Source organism: Petaurus breviceps, unplaced genomic scaffold (genome assembly GCF_028583685.1).
Source record: "Petaurus breviceps papuanus isolate PSGF00001 unplaced genomic scaffold, PetGlider_PUasm1.0 90604, whole genome shotgun sequence".
Classification (NCBI taxonomy): domain Eukaryota; kingdom Metazoa; phylum Chordata; class Mammalia; order Diprotodontia; family Petauridae; genus Petaurus; species Petaurus breviceps.
This window is the reverse complement of record NW_027187285.1, coordinates 5,229,877-5,251,947: the sequence shown is the minus strand read 5'-3', so window position 1 is coordinate 5,251,947 and position 22,071 is coordinate 5,229,877. Positions and strand designations below refer to the sequence as shown.

Here is a 22,071-nt window from a genome sequence, read left to right as displayed (position 1 = left end):
GGATGACATAAACAAGTCATGCAGATTGATAAATTGTGGATGGGTTGTAGTCTGCACCATTAGGGGGCATATGCCACATGAATTTGTTTACTATATGAGAAGAGAGGAAAGGAGGTTTGCATCCTGGAGATGAGGGGTGGGGGAAAAGTGTTGGCTACACAGCCCATACCCTTCTTTCTCCCTCCTTTCTTCTCTAAGGTAAAACAGAGTCAATAGCATAGAGGTGAGATTACATGTATTTTTGTGGAACATTGAGGAGAGAGATATGATTAGAATAGAGGATACATTTTGAAGAGTAATGGAAAGTAAAGATAAACACACCCATTTATATACACACGCATCCATTTATACACACACACACACACATATGGTGGGGCAAGATTATAGAGGTCTTTGAAAGCAAAGTTGCTGATGGTAGCTGAGGTTTTTGAGGTGAAGAGTGACATGATAAAATAGTGTTTAAGGAAAGTTAGTCTTAACAGAATTATGTTGGAAGTAGAAAGGGGAATTTGTTGGAAAGCTATTACAGTAATCCATGTAGGAGTTGATGAGGATCTGCACTAATATAGTAGTTGTAAAAATGAAGAGGAAGGGACAGATGAGGGTTTTTTGGAGAAAATAAACCTTATAATTAGTAGATCTTTGCTGAGGACCTCACTTCATATTTCACTGAAAAAAAAAATTGAGGCCATTTGTCATGAGCTCTGCCTTCCATTTTCCCTGTCTCACATCTCTCTGATCCTCTAATATCTCCTTCATTCCAGTCTTTGATGATGAAATGGCCTATCTATCCACCCCCTCACTTCTTTTCTAAGAGATTGTAAAATTGCTTTGTTATAGAATCTTAAGAGACAAAGTCTGAGAAAGGAAAAATTGGTAGACTAGCTTAATATCTCCATTTTCTCTCTAGTCTTCAGTCTCTTCCTCTGCTAACTCCCTCTCTTCTGCCTATACACACATCTACATCTTCCCTATCCTTAAAAAAACCCCTTGCTGGATTCTACTGCGCTCACCAATGCCCTTTATATTTTCCTCTACTTTCTCTCCTCTGTATTCTGGCTTCCAGCCTCATGATGACTAAACTGCTCCCTCCAAAGTTAACAGTGGTTTCTTAATTGCCAAGTCTAATGACGTCTTCTCCTGGATATTCTTTTCTCTCTAGGTTTTTACAACTATTTTCTCGATTCTCCTGACAATCCCTCCCCAAGTCTCTCTTGCCTGGATCTTCATGTCCTTTCTGCTAACTGTGTGTCACTTAAGTTTCTGCCCTGGGCTTTCTTTATACACACATTTACTTGGAGACCTCATCAGCTGCATAGAGTCATTTGTCTCTATTTAGATGATTTCTAGATATAGATAGCCAGCCTTAGTCTCTCATGAGCTCTAGTCCTGCATCACCACCTGCCTTGTAGGCAGTTTGAACTGAATGTTCCTTAGATATCTCAAACTCAACATGTCCAAAACAGAACTCATTATTTCCACACCCTTCATCTCCACCCTTCTTCTTAGCTTCCCTGTTACTGCTAAAGATACCACGAATCCACCCACCAAAAGTTCCTAACTTTTGGGTCTTCCTCACCTCTTCTCTCACTCATCCCCCTATCCATTAGTTGCTAAATCTTATAATTTCTTTGTCTGCAGCAGCTCTCATAAATTTCTCCTTCTCTCCACTCACACAGGAACTAATTTAGGCCCTCATCACTTCTCCACTTGGATTGTCATAGAAGCCTTCTCATGGATTTTCTTTCCTTGTCTCTCATTTCAATCTGATTCCCACAGTGCTACTAACATGATTTACCTATAGTATATGCATTCCATACGATATAACTATGGCCCCCTGTTACCTCCAGGATCAAAGATAAAGCCCTTTGAAATTTAAGACTCTTCAAAACCAGGTCTCTTTCTACCTTTCCAATCATCTTACATTCCTATATCCTATCTCTGGAATTCTGTCTTTCCTCTCCTCTACCTTCTGGTTTCCCTCAAGACCCAGTTAAAATCCCACCTTGTACAAGCAGCCTTTCTATTCTTCCGTGCTAGAGCCTTCCCTCTTCTGATTATTTCCAGTTGATCCTATATACATTTTATTTGTCTGTAATTGCTTTTGTGTTGTCTCTCCCATTAGACTGTGAGCTCCTTGAGAGCAGGGACTCTTGTCTTCCTTAAGTTTCTCCAGTGTTTAGCAGGTTACCGTTAGTCTACCTTACTTATCTTCTGTTCTGTTATCTCTTTCCCATGAGTTCAGTCTGTGGGGGCAAGGACTTTTTGCTTTTTTCTTGCATCCTCAGCCCTTAACTCAGTACTTGTCCTGCAGTAAAACACTTAGTAAATGTTTATTGATCAAGTGATTGATTAATGACTGACTTTATATGAAAGATGATGTGGAGAGCAATTATGTCACTAAAAAAGACAGGGAGGTTGGGGAGGGGAGCTGGTTTTATTTTAAACCATCTTTAATTTGAGGTGACAGCAAGATACCTAGGTAGAAATCTCATGTAGGTTATTGTTGTCACAAGACTATAGCCTGGTTGAGAGGCTAGGATTATAGATATTTGCTAAAGTAATCCATTTGCTGACGTGTGTATATACATACACACATCTGTATTTGTCTGTCTGACTATATCATTCCATTCTGAGGAATTAGAATGCTTATAACATTATATGTAACATTTCTCCTACTTGGAATACTTCTGTCTCAGCCAGCCTGTCATTATCTTTTTATAAAATCCCAAATCAGAAAATTCATCTTTTCTAGGAAACCTTTCCTGATTGAATTAATTTTCCTTTAATCAATCTTTGGATATCTCTTCTCTTTGAAATTATATTTCTTATATGCAGAATATTAATACGTATATACCCACTTGATTATTTCTTTATAAACATGATTTTATGCAAAAAAAAAAGCTTGTTTTTCTCTGCTTAGTCAAATCTAACACAAATCTTTTAAGGACCAGCTACAGTTTATTTCTCCATGAAGTCTTTTCCTAAATCATTACAACTCTCGGTTGCATTTATTGCCTTTATCATTTTTGAAATGAAACTTCAGAGTTTTTAAAATATGCATTTCTCTTAATGGTGAATTTCATGTGGTTGTCAAGTTTGCAGTTGTTTTGAGAACTATTTGAGTTAACATGTATTTTAAAATTTTGGATAATATACTAAGTAGGTGCTGTGGGAATAATTGTTGTGGCTTGTCCTTTGTTCTCAATGAGAGTATTCTCAAAAGGTTATTGGGAAGGTGATGCCACGACTTGCAAGTGAATTGGATTTAAGTGAGGGAGGGCTGTGCAGAATCACCAGCTTCACTTTCTCCTCCGGAGCCCAGTGACAAGATATAGATCAGGATGACTGGAGATGGCTCCCAGTGCAGTGGGAGACTTTGATTTTTTTGAGCTAAGGTCTTTCTCAGGTTTCAGTTTGACTGAGGCAATGCCCATTCAGTGATTAAGGCTAGGTAAGAAATGAGGCAAAGAATTGCCTCTTTTACGTAATCAAAAAAAGAAAACCTGTTTGGGAGGGGAAGACCCTTAGGGTTTCTAGCCAAAACTGAAGACAGTTGCTGTTTACATTTACTCTCAGCCAATATGAGCACAAACTAAGCAATGAATGGGGCTTAGGCTGGGACCTATTTTTGGCCAATCAATGACAGCCAGAGTGAATTGAGTTTAAGGCCTAGTCCTTAAGAAAGAAATCTAGCCTGTAAACCCAAGATATCTTGTTAGATTTCAGAGATCAAAATTTACATTCCTTTGAGCAGAGCACCAGCTGGTAAGGGTATGATACCATATGTCAGAGTTTCCCAAACTTATTTGGCCTAATGCCCCCATTAAAAAAATTACTCAGCTTTCCATCCTCCCAAATCTTTCTTTAACCCATTAATGTTTTTTTTTTGAAATGTCACCCAAGGCTACTGGCTCTGCCCCCTCCTATCATTCTAATGCCACCCCCAGGGGGTTGTATGGCCCACTTTGGGAACTTATGCGCTAAGTAGACGGAGGGAGAGGAAGGAGGAAATGGAAGAGAAGGAGAAGGGGCAATGGGAAAGGGAAAAGGGGAAAGGAAAGGAAGGGAGGGAGGAGCTTCTCTGTGCTTTATAAATATTATCTCATTTGATCCTCATAATACCCCTGGGAAATAGGTGCCTATTTTATCCCTATTTTACAGTTGAGAAAATTGAGGCAGAGAGATGTTAAATGACTTGCCCAGGGCCACACAGTAAATGTCTGAAGTCAAATTTGAACTCATGTCTTGACTCTAGGCTCAGTGCTCTGTCCACAGTACTCCCAGCCTCCCAATATTTATGTATTGTATGAAGGAGCTTGATTCAATTTGATTAGTTTTAGTGTATTATATGAGTTAAAAAGTCACCTAAGAAACACGTGTGTATTTATGGAAATGATCTTTTCTTAGATTTTGCTCAGTTGTCTTCATTTTTAAAATGAGAGACTCGGATTTGTTAATCCTCTTAAGCTTCTTTTAATGTGTTTTTTTTTTTTCTAAATGATGATGCATTATGTTGCAGTTTTTTGTTGTATGGACCAAGCCTAGAGCATTATAAAGAATGTGCTTTAGGTACACACACAAAAAAAACCATTTTCAGTGTGAATGCATTTGCACATGTATTTGATGTATTCCATCAAAGTCATACTATGATTTGTTCAGCCATTCCTCAATTGATGGTCATTCCCTCAATTTCCAATTCTTTGCCACCACAAAAATAAATGCTATAAATATTTGTGTACATACAGGTCTTTTCTTTTGATCTCTTTGGGGTACAGACCTAGCAGGGTATTGCTGGGTCAAAAGGTATGCTTAGTTTTCTAGTTCTTTGGGCATAGTTCCAAATTGCTTTCCAGAGTGGTTGGATCAGTTCACAACTCTACCAGCAGTTCATTAGTGACCCATTTTTTCTACCTCTCCTCCAACATTTATCATTTTTCTTTTCTGTCATATTAGCCAATCTGATAGGTATGAGGTGGTACCTTAAAGTTATTTTAATTTGCATTTCTCTAATCAGTAGTAATTTAGAGTATTTTAAAAATAGGACTATAGATAGCTTTGATTTTTGAAGAGTACTTTGAATGTACCATTTTAAGTCTTGTTTTAGAGAAAAGAAAATGAAAAAAATAAAGTCTTAGTCACAGATGAGCCTATTAATAAGGGGCTAAGTAATGAATTACATGACTGTTATTGTGGGGATTTTTTATATTTTATTATTGGTTCAGAGACATCTGAGGAAGTACAGATTTTAAAGTTTGTAAATATTTTTTCTATTCTTTAACAAAAATTCGTTGACCAATATTACTGTGTCTGTCTGATCTCTTCTTTTTTCTACTGTAGTTTACTTTAATATTTGCCCTTCTTGGGGCGACTAGGTGGTACAGTGAGTAAGAGTACCGCCCCCGGAGTCTGGAGGGCCCGGGATTGGTTCTGGCCTCAGATACTTAACACCCACACAAAATAACTGGCCTTCTAACCTTGGGCAAGTTACTTAACCCCAATTGCTTTAAAAAAAAATATTTGCCCTTCTTAAAAGCATAATTTCTAAAGATGAAAAGATGGTGTTTTGACTAAAACTGTATTTTTGTCCTGATTGCATTCTTTATACCTGTGAGGGCTCAGTAAACTGATGAAGATTAATCTTTTTTTTTTTTTAAGCAATTGGGGTTAAGTAACTTGCTCAAGGTTACATGGCCAGTTATTTTTGAGTGTGGTGCTAAGTATCTGAGCCCGGATTCGAGCCCCAGGTCATCCTGACATTGGGGCCGGTGTTCTTACTCACTGAGCCACCTGGCCGCCCCTTTAATCTTTTTTTCTTATGTAGAAATACCTACCATAACTATATACTATCCCATTATTTGCAAGTTAAGGGATGAAGGAATAGGAAAAAAAGTGAAATTTAAGTGCTGTGTGCTCTGTGAGGAACTGATATAAAGGATACAAGGATCTGGTGACTGGATTCTAGCCCTAGGCTTTAGGCTTCATTTTCTAGTTAATTTCCCAGGGTACAAGTTCCTCTTTGAAACCTGTCCAAGGGACCTTGCCTTTAATCCTAAGGGCTATTTTAACTTGTACCCTTTGTTAAAATTCCCTGCTGCCAGCATGCATACCCACCCACTGAAAACAGTGAGCCTCCTGGACTTTCCTTGCCACTGAGCTGATTTGATTCCTTCAGTTAAGACATATGGTTCACACCATCTCTAATTACTTATCACCATTCTTCTGCGCTGTTTGCAAGTATTCTTTTCTAGAACCTACTTCACCTTTCCCTTCTGCTCCTAACCTGTCTCCACATATTCAAGATCATAAAATAGGATTTACTAAACAAAAGAAAAGAGTATATATAAATTCAGAAATAATATAGCAGAATAAATTAATTAGAAGTGCATAAAATAAAACCAGCAATATGATACAAAATAACATTTATTAAACACTAACTGCATACCAGAGTACTGTTCTAGTCTTGAGGAAATACCAGGTTAGATAAGACAGGGTTCCTGTACTGATAGGGTTTTTAAAGTGATGGAGGAATAAAATACTAACACCAATAACTAATAATATACAATATGACAAGTATATTAGAAAATTAAAACACAAAATCCTAATTAAGAACTGAGAGTGTAAAGAAAAGGAAATTCATTGTGTGTGTATGTGTGTACACGCACATGCATTCCCAGTTTTCATCCTTCATGGAAGGCAGTATGATGTTGTGGAAAGAACACTTTAGATAGATGCAAAGGACAAATGTTCAAATACCAGGTGATCTTGGACAAATCATTTAGCCTCTTTAGGCTACAGATTAACTAAAAATGGAGGGAGTTAGAGTAAATAACCTTTAAGTTTCCTTCCATTTCTTAAACTGCAGTCCTATAACCTTGGCCTCTGTGCAGCATTTGACTTTTCTGACTTCCCCTTCTTTCTGGATGCTTTTGTCTCCTTGGCTACCAAGACAATATACACCCTTATTGTTTTCCCTGATACCTTTATCTGTCTCCTTTGTTAGCTCCTATTTTTAGCCCTTTAAACAGGACAAAGTAATTTCAAAATAGAGAGATACAATGATTTGCTAACAGTTTGTCTTTCTTCAAATGTTCGAATATCAGACCAAATTAGAAATTCAAGATCTTTTAAAATTATATATAGAATATACAGATAAAAATCTTGGGACTTGAAAAATATAAATTCAAATCAGCATATAAGGAGTATCTTATATCCAAGTACTGTCTTCAGTCCTGATTTCTTGGTATTTTGCCTTTACAGATAAGGATTTTTTAAAGGGAATAATTAATTTTCTATGTCTTTTATGTTGACAGTGCCACAGCTACTAGAAAATGGCAGAAGAGGTGGTGGTGGTGGCCAAATTTGATTATGTGGCCCAACAAGAGCAAGAGCTTGACATCAAGAAGAATGAAAGACTGTGGCTACTGGATGATTCCAAGTCCTGGTGGAGAGTTCGAAATTCAATGAACAGAACTGGTTTTGTGCCTTCTAACTATGTTGAAAGGAAAAACAGTGCTAGGAAAGCTTCTATTGTAAAAAATCTAAAGGATACTTTAGGTAAGTGTTCAGTCATGTTCAGCTCTTTGTAACCTCTTGGGGTTTTCTTGGCAAAAGTGGTTTGCAATTTCCTTCTCCAGTTCATTTTACAGATGAGGAAACTGAGGTAAAGGGGCTTAAATGCCTTGCTCATGGTCACATAGCTAGTGTTTCAGGACAGATTTGGACTCAGGTCTTCCTGACTCCAGGCCTGGCACTCTGTCCATTTTGCTACCTAGGTAAGTCTTAGTAGGTGGTTAATGAATGTTTGCTGAAATTGATTAAGATACTTAACTCAGGTGGTATCATGCTGAAACATGGGTGTGTAAATGGCACCAGGTTAATTAGGCAGGGCCAAGCCCAAGAATCAGCAGTATAGGAGAGGGTTTGTCAAATAATATTGATTCAGGAAAATAATAGTTCACGTTAAAAGACATCAGTCTGCTCCTCCATGCTACTCCATACAATTGACTGTAGTTTTGAACAAAATGTTTCTAGAATTTGTAATGTCACAGTCAGCAAGGATGACCCTAACGAACAGGTTTGTGGATCGATTCTAGAGTGTAGAAGAGCTGCATGGCACACTGGAAAGAGCGTCAGAGACGCTGGCTTCATGTCCTCCTCCTGATCCCCACTGCTTGACACCAGCCTTGTCAAGTTCCTTCACTCCCTGGGTCTCAGTTTCTTTATCTATAGAATGAAGGGGATGAACTGGATGACCTCTGACTTGATGACTTTTAGACCTGTTATTCTATGGTATTTATTGTCTGCCGCAGTCTTTAGTACTAGCTTAGTGAGGGCAATCTTCAGCCTATAGATGTCAGACATAGCCAGGTTAGAGGACTGTGGGTGGGTCCTATGCCCTAATTGAGCCAAAACCAGTTATCTCATTTAAAGTTTAAATGTAGAATAAGTTACTATATTTGACATGAACTTAAACACCTACTGGCCTAGTGTTTAAGCTACTGGTTTCCTAGTTAGGAATCTCAACTTTAAAAAATATTATCTCATTTTTTTTCTGTAGTTTTAATTATGGAATCATGTAGTCAACCACAAATAATCAGTCTTTTATAGTCCCTGCCTCTTTTTTTCTCCTTTTCCTTTCCTTCTCTGATTCCTTTTTCCTTTGGATCCCTTTGTTGGTGCAAGTAAACAGAGGTCCTTGCTTTGCTCTTCCCTTGGCTAAACTGAGAGGAAGGAAATGTGGCAGAGTGAGGATTGACCTCTGTTCTTAGTGCTTTCCCTCTTGGCTTACAGGAAAGGAGTTGGGGAGGGACTGGATTTGATTGTTGGTATTCAGGAAAACATGCCATTACCTAATATTGTGCTTTCTACATATGCAGAAAAGAATGTTGAACATTTTCTACTTGGAAAGATAATTTGGTAGCCAAAATAATTGACTGAAATAAAATACGTTTGTGTTTTATCACTGACTAATTGTCTTAAATTAGTTTTTGTTGTTTCTCATGCATCTTTTTGAAGGAGGTAGTCATCACTGTACTTTCTCCTTTTAATTTATTATCAATAATAAAAGTAAAAACTAATTCTTTTAAATAGACGATTGTAACATTTTCAAAACAGTAACAAAATTTGTCCCAGATTTAGAGTATGATACAACACATAGAACAAATAATTTTCAAGCATGAAATCAGCAACATTCCAGAGTAATTTTAAGCACAGAATAGATGATCGCTGATCATCAGGTGATATATTTGAAGTAACTTTTGTTTGGATTTTCAAAATTTAAACAATATATGAACATTGTTCTTAGAGATTTAGATGATTTGTCCAAAGTTACTGGTAAAGCCAGAATTAGAACCAGTAATTACTGATTTTTAAAAACCCTGTATTCTCAACAAAACACGCAGATTTAAGGACATGGAAAGAGCTCGTAAGCTTCCTTCTTCAGCCAAGGGTATCAGTGATTGTTGGTGAATATCTAGAAAAGATCAAGGACATAAGTGATCCAGTTTTTCAAAAACTTAGTAGAAGTTATTAATAAGATAGGAGAAAAGTCCATTTCACATTTGTCAAAGGACGTTTTAAAAATTACTGTGATAGGGAAGGGGGAATTCTGATTTTAGTGATTACCAATATAGTCTTTCAGAAACCAAATTAGGTATCTTTAAAATGATTTGTTTATACAAGAAAAACCTTACTATTTTCCTGACAGTATTGATGATGTTTTAGTCAGGTGTTTAAGCCCAGTTAATTAGTATATGATTTAGTTCTTTTCACTTGTATGGTGCTACTTTTTTTAGGGGAACTTTAAAGTGCTCTATGAAATCTATTTTAAGTCATTTATTCATATAGCTGGAATGATGACAATAATCTGGCAATTTCGTCCTGCCAACCATTTCCCTGTACTTTAAACTTTTTCACCCAGCCATTTGTTACCTTGGAAATTCCCCAAAGGAATTAATGGACCAGGCTGCTCCTGATTTTACTGGTTACTAAGAGTTAAACAGAAAAAGAAAGGAAAAATCCCCAAAAGGATGGAGATAGTAAATCATCTTAGTAAATATTATCAAATGATAAGTCCACCTTTTAAAAAATTTTTACATTTGAAAGTTGAATGTTTTTTGTGTCAGACATGACATACTTGTTAAACAAGTTCTTGTGAAGATCAAAAGTTTCGGGAATGGGAGAAGCCTCGGAAAAACTTTTATTGTTTGGGTATGGGCCAAGTCACATGGATTGGGTGTGGGGAGTTTCAGTGTTAAAGAACAGACCAGGAAGCTCAACTGAGAATTATCCTGAGCTGTATGGCCATCTGAAAGAAAGAGAACATAGGATTTTGAACAAAATGGATTGGTTGAACATCATTAAGGACTTTTTCAGTAAGTTTAAGTGTTTATTAACTCCTTAGATTTGCTTCAATATTTGTGTTTCTTTAAGCTGGACTTTCTCCCTTTAAATATGTAAATGTTCCATAGAAAAACCTGGCCTATTTATGTTTTGTCATAAAATCGATGTTTTTCGTTTTTTGTTATGGAATATGTGACTAATTATGGGGAATTTTAAATAAAATTGTTCTGTCTTAGACGATGCTAGATTACTAAAAGTACTTTTAGAGGGCTAGTGACATAGAGATGAAAATATAGATTATTCCAGTATGCTAATGTTTTCTCTTAAAATCAGCATTTAAAGTAGAATACAAACTTTGGTAAACCACAGAAATGACTAAAATTTATATGAACAAACACAAAAAAAAGCTTGAATTTAGAGTTATTTTTAAATTTTGAAGTATTTTAACAGTAATTTTTTTCCTTAAAATTTGGAGGAAAAAAAGATTAGCAGAAGCTAGATCATTACAATCCATAACCAACAGAAGTTGATATTTTTGTGTGTGTTTGAGCAGTTTGAAAGTTGCCAAAACTCCTTACCAGCTAAAACACTAACTGAAAATCATATACTTGTAGGATTGTTTTTGACATTATGTGATAAAATAATATTTAAATTTACTGACATAAATATGGACTTAATCTGCATGTCTTCTGTGGGCTTAGTAGGTCTGATTTGATCTGCATATGTGTTTGCTTTATTTTTCCTTAAAACTGGGTAGAGATAATCAGTTTCCCCTATGCCAGAGGCATTTGAGGAAGCTGAGAAAAAAGTTACCAAGAACTTTCTGTTTACTCTCAGAAGCTAGATAAGGGAGGAGGAAGGGAAGGTGTCCTGCCTTCAACTCTCACTAACTTTCCTACCCTGGGCAAATAATTTTTTTCCTTTCTAAAATGAGGGTAACAATACCTGTGGTATGTACTTTACAGAAATCTTCTGAAACTCAAATGAGACAACGTTTGGAAAATGCTTTGCAAACTTTAAAGTACTATAAAAACAACCTTTATTATTTGAGGAATGGATTAGGAGACTTCAGAGAAGAATTCAGTTATTCATATATTTGAATGTCTGTCATGTAGATAAAGGAATTAGGTATGTTTCCTCTGTAGTCTTAGAGTGCAGGATGAGAATCAACAGGTAGAAGCTATAGGGAGGCATATTTCAGCATTTAACACTTAGAACTGCCCAGTGAATGACTGTTTGTGAGAGATTCATTCATTAAGCATTTATTAAGTGCTTCTGATATGCCAAGCAATGTGCTGTACTATGCTAAATGCTAAGTAAGACAGAAAAACAAAAGTCCTTTTCCTCACAAGGAGCTTGTGATGGGAAAAGAACGCACACAGAAAATTAAATGAAATTCAAAATATATACAAAGGAGATATAAAGTCATTTTAGAGGAAGGGACTAGGGGGAGGGGCAGATTCCTGTAGGAGGTGGCACTCTTGAGAGCAGAAATTCTTAAAGCTTTTTTTGTATTGTGGACCCCTTGGGCCTTCTGGTGAAACCTATGGTCCTCTTCTCCTAATAATATCTTTAAGGGCACAAAATAAAATGCATAGGATTGCAAAGGAAGATAATTATATTGAAAAGAAATTATAAAAATAAGATCACAGACCCCACTTTACCTGTTCTAGAGCTCCTTTAATTCTAAGACGACATGATAAGGTACTAGCCATGTAAGAGTTGAGAATGAAGAGAGAATCAAAGGAGGAAGATATGGTATATGACTAGAGGATCTATCGTAGAAAAAGCCTTAAGGGAAGATGTCAGAAATTTCTTAACCAGTCGTTTCTGGTTCCAGAGCCAGTGGGAAGGTAGATATTAACTCTGTGGTTATCTCTGTCACCTTTTTTTGACTATATCATGAAAAAGATTAGGCTTTAGGTGGATACATTTCCTTCATTTCACATGTTATCCAGATACTTTTTTCTTTTAAAAAAAAATTATGGACTTAACCTAACAATCATTTTCAAACACTGTACTTTTCACCTACATTCTGTTTTCTCCTTAATCTAGTAAGTAAATGACCATAATTGACTTATGGAGGCTTTCTTAGTGGATCTTCCACCACAAGCAAGGATTATAAGTGGAATTTGATGACAAAACAAATGGCGAAAATAGGACATGAGTGATGACTAACTTTGATAGACTTAGCTCTTCTCATCAATGCAAGGATCTAAGAAAATTCCAAAAGATTCATGATGGAAAATACTGCCCACATCCAGAGGAAGCAGTACAAGTCTGAATGCAGATCAAAGCAGACTGCTCTTTTTTTGTTTTGTTTTCTGTCTTGTGGTTTCTACCATTCATTCTCATTCTTCTAATTATACTAACAACTATAATGATAATAACATAGCTAATGTGAAAATATATTTAATAAAAATGTCTATGTAGAGCCTTTATCAGATTGCACACTCTTTTGAGGAGGGGGGAGGAGAAGGAGGTGGAGAAAATTTTAAACTCCGAAGCATATGGAAGTAAATGTTGAAAACTAAAATTAAATAAATTAATTTAAAGAAAAAAATAGGACACGAAGGTTGGAGAAATAGATTAAGAGCAGACTGACACATCAAGGACTGGTTAGAGCGAAGAAAACAATATTTAACTGTGGTTGGGAAGAGGGTGAAAAAAGATAGATATGTATGGGTTAGGAATTTTGACTTCTGTAGAAGCCAAGTGTGTATCTGGTTGTTTGTTTGTAGAATGATAACATGATTGAACTACTCCAACATGCTAAAATTGAATTGAATCTTTTTTAATACCTTTTCCTCTGTCCCTCTCCCCAGTTCCTCTGCTAGTCCTTGACTTGAGCCAGAAAGTAATGAATAGAAATACCTTACAAATGTTTCTGTAACACTTAACTTCTAGAAATATGTTCATATTTATTCACTTATTTGATAGCAGATCAATGAGACTGTTAACTTAAAGACTTAATCTTACAATCAGACACCACAGTCACTGGCCAGTGGTCCATACCTCTGGCTGTAAATAAGGCATCCTTACTGTATTCTGACTCTGAAGCATGAAAGTTAAAGGTATTAATACCATAAGATTACTTATCTGTATTTTCTACCTTTTTTTTGCTTTCTTTTTTTTTGGAGGGGGGAAGGCAGGGCAATTCGGGTTAAATGACTTGCCCAAGGTCATGTGGCTAGTAAAGTGTGTCACATGTCTGAGGCTGGATTTGAATTCAATCCTTCTGACTCCAGGGCTAGTGCTCTATTCACTGTGCTACCTATTTGTCCCCATATTTCCACTTTGAAGGATAAAAAGAACAACTACTATTATCTTGTTCTTTGAGACTTCAGGTGAGTTTGCTAGTGTAGTTCTTCTGTTCATTTGGGTTTAGAGGTGATTTCTTTAGGATTTCTGAAATACAGAGAGAGAATGATAATGATTAAATACTACTTTTGTAATCAGGACATTTTGCTTCCTTTGAATTAAGGTCTATTTGTTCTCTTTTCAAATGTTAGTGCTTTAAAAAAAAAAAACAACCTTGTGCCTGCTCTATGACACTAGAATCTTTCTTTGAGATAGGTGAGGGGTACAATGGATAAGGCACTGGGCCTGGAGTTAGAAATATCTGAGTTCAAATATGGCCACAAACACTAGCAGCGTGACTTTGGCCAAGTCATTTTAACTTTTGTTTGCCCCCAGTTTCCTCAGCTATAAAATGGGAGATAATTATACACTCTGCCTTGCAAATAAGATAATAATTGTAAAATACTTAGTATAGTACCTGAAATATAGTAGGCATTATGTAGATACGTTAGCCTTTTCTCCCTCCTACCTTGTAATAAGTAAATATAATTAATTAGCAAAACAGTTCGCTATACTGACTGTACCTAAAAATGCCTGAGTCATTTTAAACCTATAGTGCACTACCTCTTTTCCAGGAGACAAGAGGTATACTTACTTCGTCATCAGTCTCTGCATTAGTCATTACATTGACCAGAGTTCTGAAGTGTGTTTTAGTGTTGTTTTCTTCTGCATTATTATAGTTATATAAATTGTTCTGTTTATTTTGCTCTGCATACAAATCTTCCCAAGTTTCTTTAAATTCTTTATGTTAGTAATTTCTCACAGTACAATATTGTTTTCTCATGCCATAAGCTGTTTGCCCAATTAATGGACACCCACTTTTTTTTTTTTTTTTTAGTAAGGGCCACAACTATTTGGTTTGTATATTGATAGCTTTAGGTTTTAACTTTTTTTTCCACGTATGTAGTTTTCAAAAGTAGGAAAGACTTTTAAAAAAATATATATTAAAGTTCAGGATACTATATTGCCTGCATTTAGTTATTCAAAATAATTATAATAATTGCTAACTTTGTATAGTGCTCACTATTTGCCCAGCAATGTGTTAAGCATTTTACAATTATTATTTGATCCTTGAAACAAATATGGGAGGTAGATGCTATTATTATCACCATTTTACAGGGGGGAAAAAAACCTGAGGCAAACAGAAGTCAAATGATTGCTCAGGGTTATACAGGTAGTAAATGTCTGAGATCAGATTTGAATTTGGGTCTTCCTGACTGTAGGCCTGCCTCTCTATCCACTCTATCTCTATCCATATTTCTGTCCATGTAGCTGCTATCTATTCTTTGAGCTTTTGTGAACAGTAAAAGAAAGGGTATCATAGGTGAAATAAATTATGTCATGTGGATAGTAGGATTTGAGTCCATATCACTAGTGAGAAAAAAAATTTGTGTTCATTCCCAGAAAGATGTGCTACATTGAAATTTGAAGACTGTGAATAATGATCAAATGATACAACTTTTTTATAATTATTGCTTTCTTTTTCTTTTTCCACCCTAATTTTTATATAAACAGGTATTGGAAAAGTAAAAAGAAAACCCAGTGTGCCAGATTCTGCATCTCCTGCTGATGACAGTTTTGTTGACCCTGGAGAGCGTCTCTATGACCTCAACATGCCTGCTTACGTGAAATTTAATTACATGGCAGAGAGGGAAGATGAATTATCTTTGATAAAAGGGACGAAGGTGGTTGTCATGGAAAAATGCAGCGATGGTTGGTGGCGGGGGAGCTATAAGGGACAGGTTGGATGGTTTCCTTCAAACTATGTGACTGAAGAAAGTGACAGTCCTTTGGGTGAACATATGGGCTCCTTATCGGAGAAATTAGCAGCAGTTGTCAACAATTTAAATAGTGGACAGGTGCTACATGTAGTACAAGCTCTCTACCCATTCAGCTCCTCCAATGATGAAGAGCTAAATTTTGAGAAAGGAGAAGTGATGGATGTTATTGAAAAACCTGAAAATGACCCTGAGTGGTGGAAATGTCGGAAGATCAATGGGCAGGTGGGCCTGGTGCCAAAGAACTATGTTACTGTCATGCAGAATAGTCAACTAACCTCAGGATTGGAACCATCACCTCCACAATGTGATTACATTGGTCCATCAGTCACTGGCAGATTTGCTGGCAACCCGTGGTATTATGGGAAAGTTACTAGACATCAGGCAGAAATGGCATTGAATGAAAGAGGGAATGAAGGGGACTTCCTCATTCGGGATAGTGAATCTTCAGTAAGTCATTTTTCATTGATAAATAACAATTAGGTTCTGAGTTTTCCTTAGACCTAGAAACTATGTGAATAAATCCTCTGATTTGACATTATTTCTTCATTAGGCTATTTGGTTTTGCCTTCTGAAATACCGTGTTGTGCATCAAACTGAGGAACTGGGAAAATTAGATATTGGCCAAATCAGAATTGATACAGGTTATGAAAACTGGAAACTAAAATATATTTTATGTTGGGGGATTTGCCTTTGGATTAAATATTCAGATGTTTCCCTGTACGAATATAGAGAAGTCCCAATTTCTGAATAGGCTATATTCCAGTTTTCTTTGCATGTTGTTTGGAATTTGGCAGGCATTTTCCTATCCCTCAAAAAACCAAAACAACAAAACCAACATCAGTGATAAAATCTATATTATAAAGGATAATTCCCAGGCCAACCTGTATGGTATAGGCTTATTTAACCTATAATCTTCATAGAACTAATCATTTAATTTTAAAGTAAAAAAAAATTCTGTTTTAATACTAGTAATGAAATAATGCTGAAAAAGTAAAATTAAAATGGTTAAAAAACAAATGAACTCTGACATTATTAATATTTTAATTTACAAGTGTTTTACATATATTATTTCATTTGTTCTTCACAACAACCCTGTGAAGTAAATACTACAGTTATTATTATGCCCATTTTACAAATAAAAAAACTGAGGCTGAGATCATTTCTTACCAAGGGCCACAAAATTAATAAGTGTAAGGTGTGATTAAACCTAGGTCCTCCTGACTTGCTACCCATTATGCCACCCTACCTCTCAAATAGGCAGAACTTGAAGGTACGAGGTTAATTTGAGAAGGATATGATTGATAGTGGATGGAGACTTAGTGGGATTGTAAGAAGGATTTTTGACCGTTTTCAGGGATCTTAAGAGGTTGGTCACATAAATTTAATTTCAGAACTTAGTTGCTTTCCTTTTCTTAGTGTGGCAACTTGGTGACTCATTGAATAGATCACTGGACAGTCAAGAAGATGCGAGTTTTTATTCTGCCTTATCTTCCTAACTGTGTGACCCTAGGCAAGTCAGTGCATCTTCTAGCCTCAGTTTCCTTATCTGTACTATTGGGTAGTACCTACCTCCCAGAGCTGTTGAGGACCAATTGAGTTAACATATTAAACAAGCCTTAAATCGCTGTATAGATGTTAGCTGCTCTTTTCTTTTTCTTTCTTATACAAATGGGTCATAAACATGCTTATGTTTAGCAACCATAATTAAAATTGTGTTTTTTTTTTTTTACTTCATAAGGAATTAAGGGGGACAGTTTTCTTGAGTTATGAGAGGAGGATGGACACTCTGTGTATATTTATGCCCTCCCTCAAAAAAAGATTGTAATTAATGGTTTGGAAAAATATGTGGTGAGCCAAATATTTGTACTACACAATGAGGTTTTGATAGATATTAGATTAGACAATTTCTTATGCTAACCATTGCCTTGTGGCAGTGCCATCAGATCTCAGTAGCTTACTATACTTTCCACAGGAGTGGGAGGTAAGAGAAAAGGATAGAATTAGTGATGGGGCAGTTAAATTAGGGGAGTATGAGTCAATATGCAACTGGCTTTTCATATGTTTGGGAAGGTAAAAGTCATGTGTTTCTAAGTCAGAAAACTGCCTTTTGAGAGGCTTCTGGATTGCTGTGGGACATAAAGGTGGTAGTTTTGAGAGCAAATGACTGCATTTTCTTTTTTTTTAAAATAGATATTTTTGCAAGGCCAAAACATTTAACAGAAAATTTCCTAATATACTACCACTTCCTATTGTGTAACCTTGAAGACTTAAATTAGGTCTCTGCTTCTGGAGCCTTTTGGATGGTTGTTGCAAGTTCCCTTGAAAAGCTTCATGTTCCTTTATCCTTTAGGACAAGCATTGGTTATTCAGGATTTTTTGCCAAGAGTTTTCTGTTACCAGAGACTAATTGTAAGGAGGTGGGTCAAGCATAGTTCCATATGTTTATCAAATAATCTTTGCTTGGGGGTACGAGTATATTATGTCTCACATGTTATAACTGAGAATTTATTTATTGTAGGCATAATCTATATTAAAATTGTGATAGCCATATCTTTAATTTTTAGTAAAAATGACTTAAGTTCTAAATGTATATTTGTTTTCTTTTAGCCAAATGATTTCTCAGTGTCTTTGAAAGCACAAGGGAAAAACAAGCATTTTAAAGTCCAGTTGAAAGACACTGTTTACTGCATTGGACAGCGTAAATTCAGCACCATGGAAGAACTTGTAGAACATTATAAAAAGGCACCAATTTTTACAAGTGAACAAGGAGAAAAATTATATCTCATCAAGCATTTATCATGATAGAAAGATGACCAGAATAACTGCCACAAATTTCGAATTAGAAATATGATTGGAGACTAAGAAGATGTTGGTCCACTCGTGCCAGACTGGAAATCGATGTTTTTAACTCTATATGAAATTGACTATAATACATATGTATTTTTATTATAACATAGCAATGCACATATATATGCCATTTTATGTAAAAAAAAAACTTTGTAAAGCAATTGCTTCCAGCTTTTGATTTTCAGTTTTATTGTCACTTTTCCTTTTTTTGTTTCCAGTAATAAGTTCTATATTTTTTCATCATCAGTTTAGTGAAGGACAGACATCTTTAAATTATAGATATTCTAAATTACTTATCCTTTACTTTTCTAGGAGGGTTACCATATTAGGCAATTGCTTTTGTCACACTATCTCTTGAAGTATAAAAATATTGTGTCCCTATAATGAAATATTCTAAAATAAATTTCCCTGGAAATATTAATCTTTTCTATGTAGGACTGAAGAGCAATAATCATTGAAAAAGATTAGAGATGGTTTCCAGGTGCCATTTTTCTCCTAAGCCATTGTAAATACCAAATAAGCCTGTAATAATTTTTCAGATTCATTCACTGCCTGTATTTCATGTAAAACATGAAAATTGGAAGAAATTCTGTGGAGTTTTAATTTACAGCTTTTGAGGGGGCAGGGGAAATACTCTAAAGAACTGAATTGGCCTTTTTTGATTATTCTCCGTCTGTTACTTGTGTGAAAACAAAGCAATCTCTGTGAGATACATTTAGCTTTTAAAATGAGAAATGAACTCTGTAGTGTCATTTTTCCATAGGATTTCACTTCAGGATATATTCTGTCTGTGCCAACAAAAAATAAGAAATGGCAAAGTTTGGGGGAAAAAGAATAAGCTGTAAGAGACTTGATTTTTTCCTAGGTAACATCAACAGTTATTAGACATACTTTTTAAAAAATAATTATGTCGTACTCTGCTTTCCAGTTTTGATAGGACTTGTTGACCTGAACACTAAATCTAGTGTTTTGTTCCCAAATATGCCTTACTTTGAAGAGTTTTTGTAATTGGTCCTGCTTTTCTGTGGGAGAAACAGGATTTATTCATGTAGTTATGGATTTTTTAGACTTTACAAAGTCTATTTTTGTAGATGTTCTTAATTGTGGTTTCTTTTTTCCTAACCAACCACATTGATTTCTAATGGAAATATGAGGCATGACTATAGTAATTAGACTAATTCTGTGTGCCTCATGGAAAAGTTGGTGTTATTACTTTACAGTTACACCTTGTTGAGTATTTTGTTTTATTCACAAATTGAAACCTGAAGATTTAAGCTAGACAGCCAAGTGAAAATGCTTATCAGAAATTAATTTCAGATGTTTATTAAAGCTTCTTCACTTAGTAAATGATGGAGAATCAGTAAAAATATGAATAATGACCAATATTTTGTGGAGTTGTAAGGTTAGGATGATCCTTTTGGTTTTTTAAATAAGAATTCTTTAATGTTCCTTAAATATGTGAACTTTTTGTGTCTACATGTTTGTTTACAGACTCTTAATGAACCAAAAGAACTTTTAAAAATTAAAGTCTGTAAATTTAATTCAGTTTTGAAAAACATAATTATCTTAAACATGATTTTGTCTTAAAATTATTTATTACTTTATTGTTGCCACTGGGTGGCAGTCCTGGCTTCAGAAACTTTGCTAATCTACCATGAAATGATAGAACTTTCCAACTGTTAATGAAGGCAGTGCTGTTAAGGTGATCGGCATTATTCCTCTTCTGCTTTTGTAGCTTAGTTAATATTGATCTTTCTAACTCAGTGACACTTTGTTTATAAAAGCTAATTGTTGTTAGAGAATTTTAATAGTAATAAATGTGATGTATGCTTACTATTTTTTACAAATTTAATTACCAGGAATATTAGTAGAATCATAAGGCACACCAATTAATATTTCTGCAGATTTACAGAAATACCTGTAAGTAATGGGCCTTAGTTCCTTCATATATAAAATGAAGGGATTAGACTAGATACTCTGCAGATCTTTAACACTGAAAAAGGAGAAGGAATAGGTCCAGTCTCTGCAAATAGGGTAGAATTTACCTTCATTGTGGAAATGTTTTTTGAATAATGAGAGATTAATGCTCACACTTGAGATTGTCATAACTCAGTTCTCTTCTCGTGTATTGTGTTAATGTTGAATGGAATTTTAAGAAAATAGCTAAGAAATAAGCATCATCAAAAATGAACATGTATTTCTTGACACAACTAGATCATTATTGCTGTTGCAAAAAATGCCTTATGGAGGTCAGTGAAGTCCATATTTGCTTGTATTATGTCCTTTCAGGATAATGATCATGCCAAAGTGAACCACATATTTAATTTGTACCAGTGTGCTGAAATGTTTTCACGTAAGCCTAATACACTTAAGTGATACATATGCAGTTTTTTTTGTATTATCAACCTTCTTTGCTCTTTTTACATCATTGTTACTTCCCAGTATCCTTCTTTTCCCCCAAAGATAGAAACTTCTCTTATAACAAAAGAAGTAAACACATTGACTATGTCTGAAAGTATGTGTAGCATTCTATATTGATAGTCCCATCATCTGTCTCCCAAGAAAAACAAGTATTAAATATTACTGAGCCATGAAAAAGATGAATCAAAGAATTCAGAGCAGCATAGGCAGACTTGAATGAACTGATTCCAATATAAATAAGCAAACCTAGGAAAATAAAATAAATGACCTTTCCAACATTATAAAGGGGGAGGGGGGATAACACCTTATATTTAAACTTCATCCTGGGAAAAATGAGAAAATGTACCTTTTTTGTAGAGGTGAGAAGCTGTGAGTGTGAAACATTGCTTATACTGTAAAACTCAATGTCATAGTTTTACTGAGCTTATTTTTAATTTCTTTTTCATTTGTTACAAGGGATGACTCTCTGGGTAGGGAATGGGGAAGAGTTATGTTCAGAAATGAAGGTGATGTAAAAAATATATAGCAATAAAAGTTGAGGGGGAAAATAAAATGTTTCACCAGTCCTTGGCAATCAAAATTGACCATTATATTAATTTGCATTCTGATATCTTTTAGTATTTTTTTTCATTAGTATGCTCACTTTGAATTATCCTTTTGGTTTTTCACTCTGCATAAGATCATATGACTCTTCTCTATTTTGTGTTTATCATTTTGTGGCCTAATAATATTCCATTATATTCATATGTCATAATTTGTTCAGTCATTCTAAAATTAATGGGCATCTACCTTGTTCCCACTTTTTTTGCTACCATAAAAAAATTATGCTATGAATTTATTTTGATCTACCTGGGAACTTTCTATCTTCAACTTCCTTTGTAGGATTTACTATTGTTATTACTAGGTCAATGTAATTTAGTTGCTTTGCATGATTTGAATTTTTTTTCCTCAGTGTTTGGAACAATTTGATCAACTAGTAAGACTGTCTTGCTGTAGTTCTCCCAACATTGAATATGAAGATACTTCGTCATCTTTATCAAGTTGTTTGCTATGAGGTGAAATCTCAGAGGTCTTTTAATTTGCATTTCTCATTAGTGATTGACCATTCATAAATGCTTACTCATAATTTGCAGAAAAATAATACCTCATGGGATAACAGTATTGTTTTTTTTTCATGCATGTAAAGAAAAACTTGTAGCTGCTTTATATAGCGGTGTCTTGCCCTCAGAGCTTTAGTTTTTTTGTTTTACTTTGTGTGGTTGGGTTTAAAATGTGCAGTAAACCTAAATGTAAGCATGCACACTCCCATTCACAATAT

At 35.2% G+C, this 22,071-nt stretch overlaps 1 protein-coding gene across 3 annotated transcripts in view; it reads left to right on the top strand.

Annotated features, from left to right (window-relative positions):
• Nucleotides 1-21,333, top strand: part of NCK1 (NCK adaptor protein 1) — a 79,786-nt gene extending 58,453 nt beyond the window's left edge. For 2 of the 3 annotated variants that reach the window (XM_069063909.1, XM_069063908.1), the window contains 3 exons: nt 7,314-7,557; nt 15,220-15,932; nt 18,093-21,333. In XM_069063909.1, the coding sequence (XP_068920010.1) occupies nt 7,332-7,557; nt 15,220-15,932; nt 18,093-18,287 (1,134 nt within the window). In that variant the 5' untranslated portion in view covers nt 7,314-7,331 and the 3' untranslated portion in view covers nt 18,288-21,333. Of the gene's footprint in view, nt 1-7,313; nt 7,558-10,225; nt 10,377-15,219; nt 15,933-18,092 lie in introns of those variants that run through there. The other variant, XM_069063911.1, reaches the window with a different exon arrangement.
• Nucleotides 21,334-22,071: the final 738 nt, after the last annotated feature.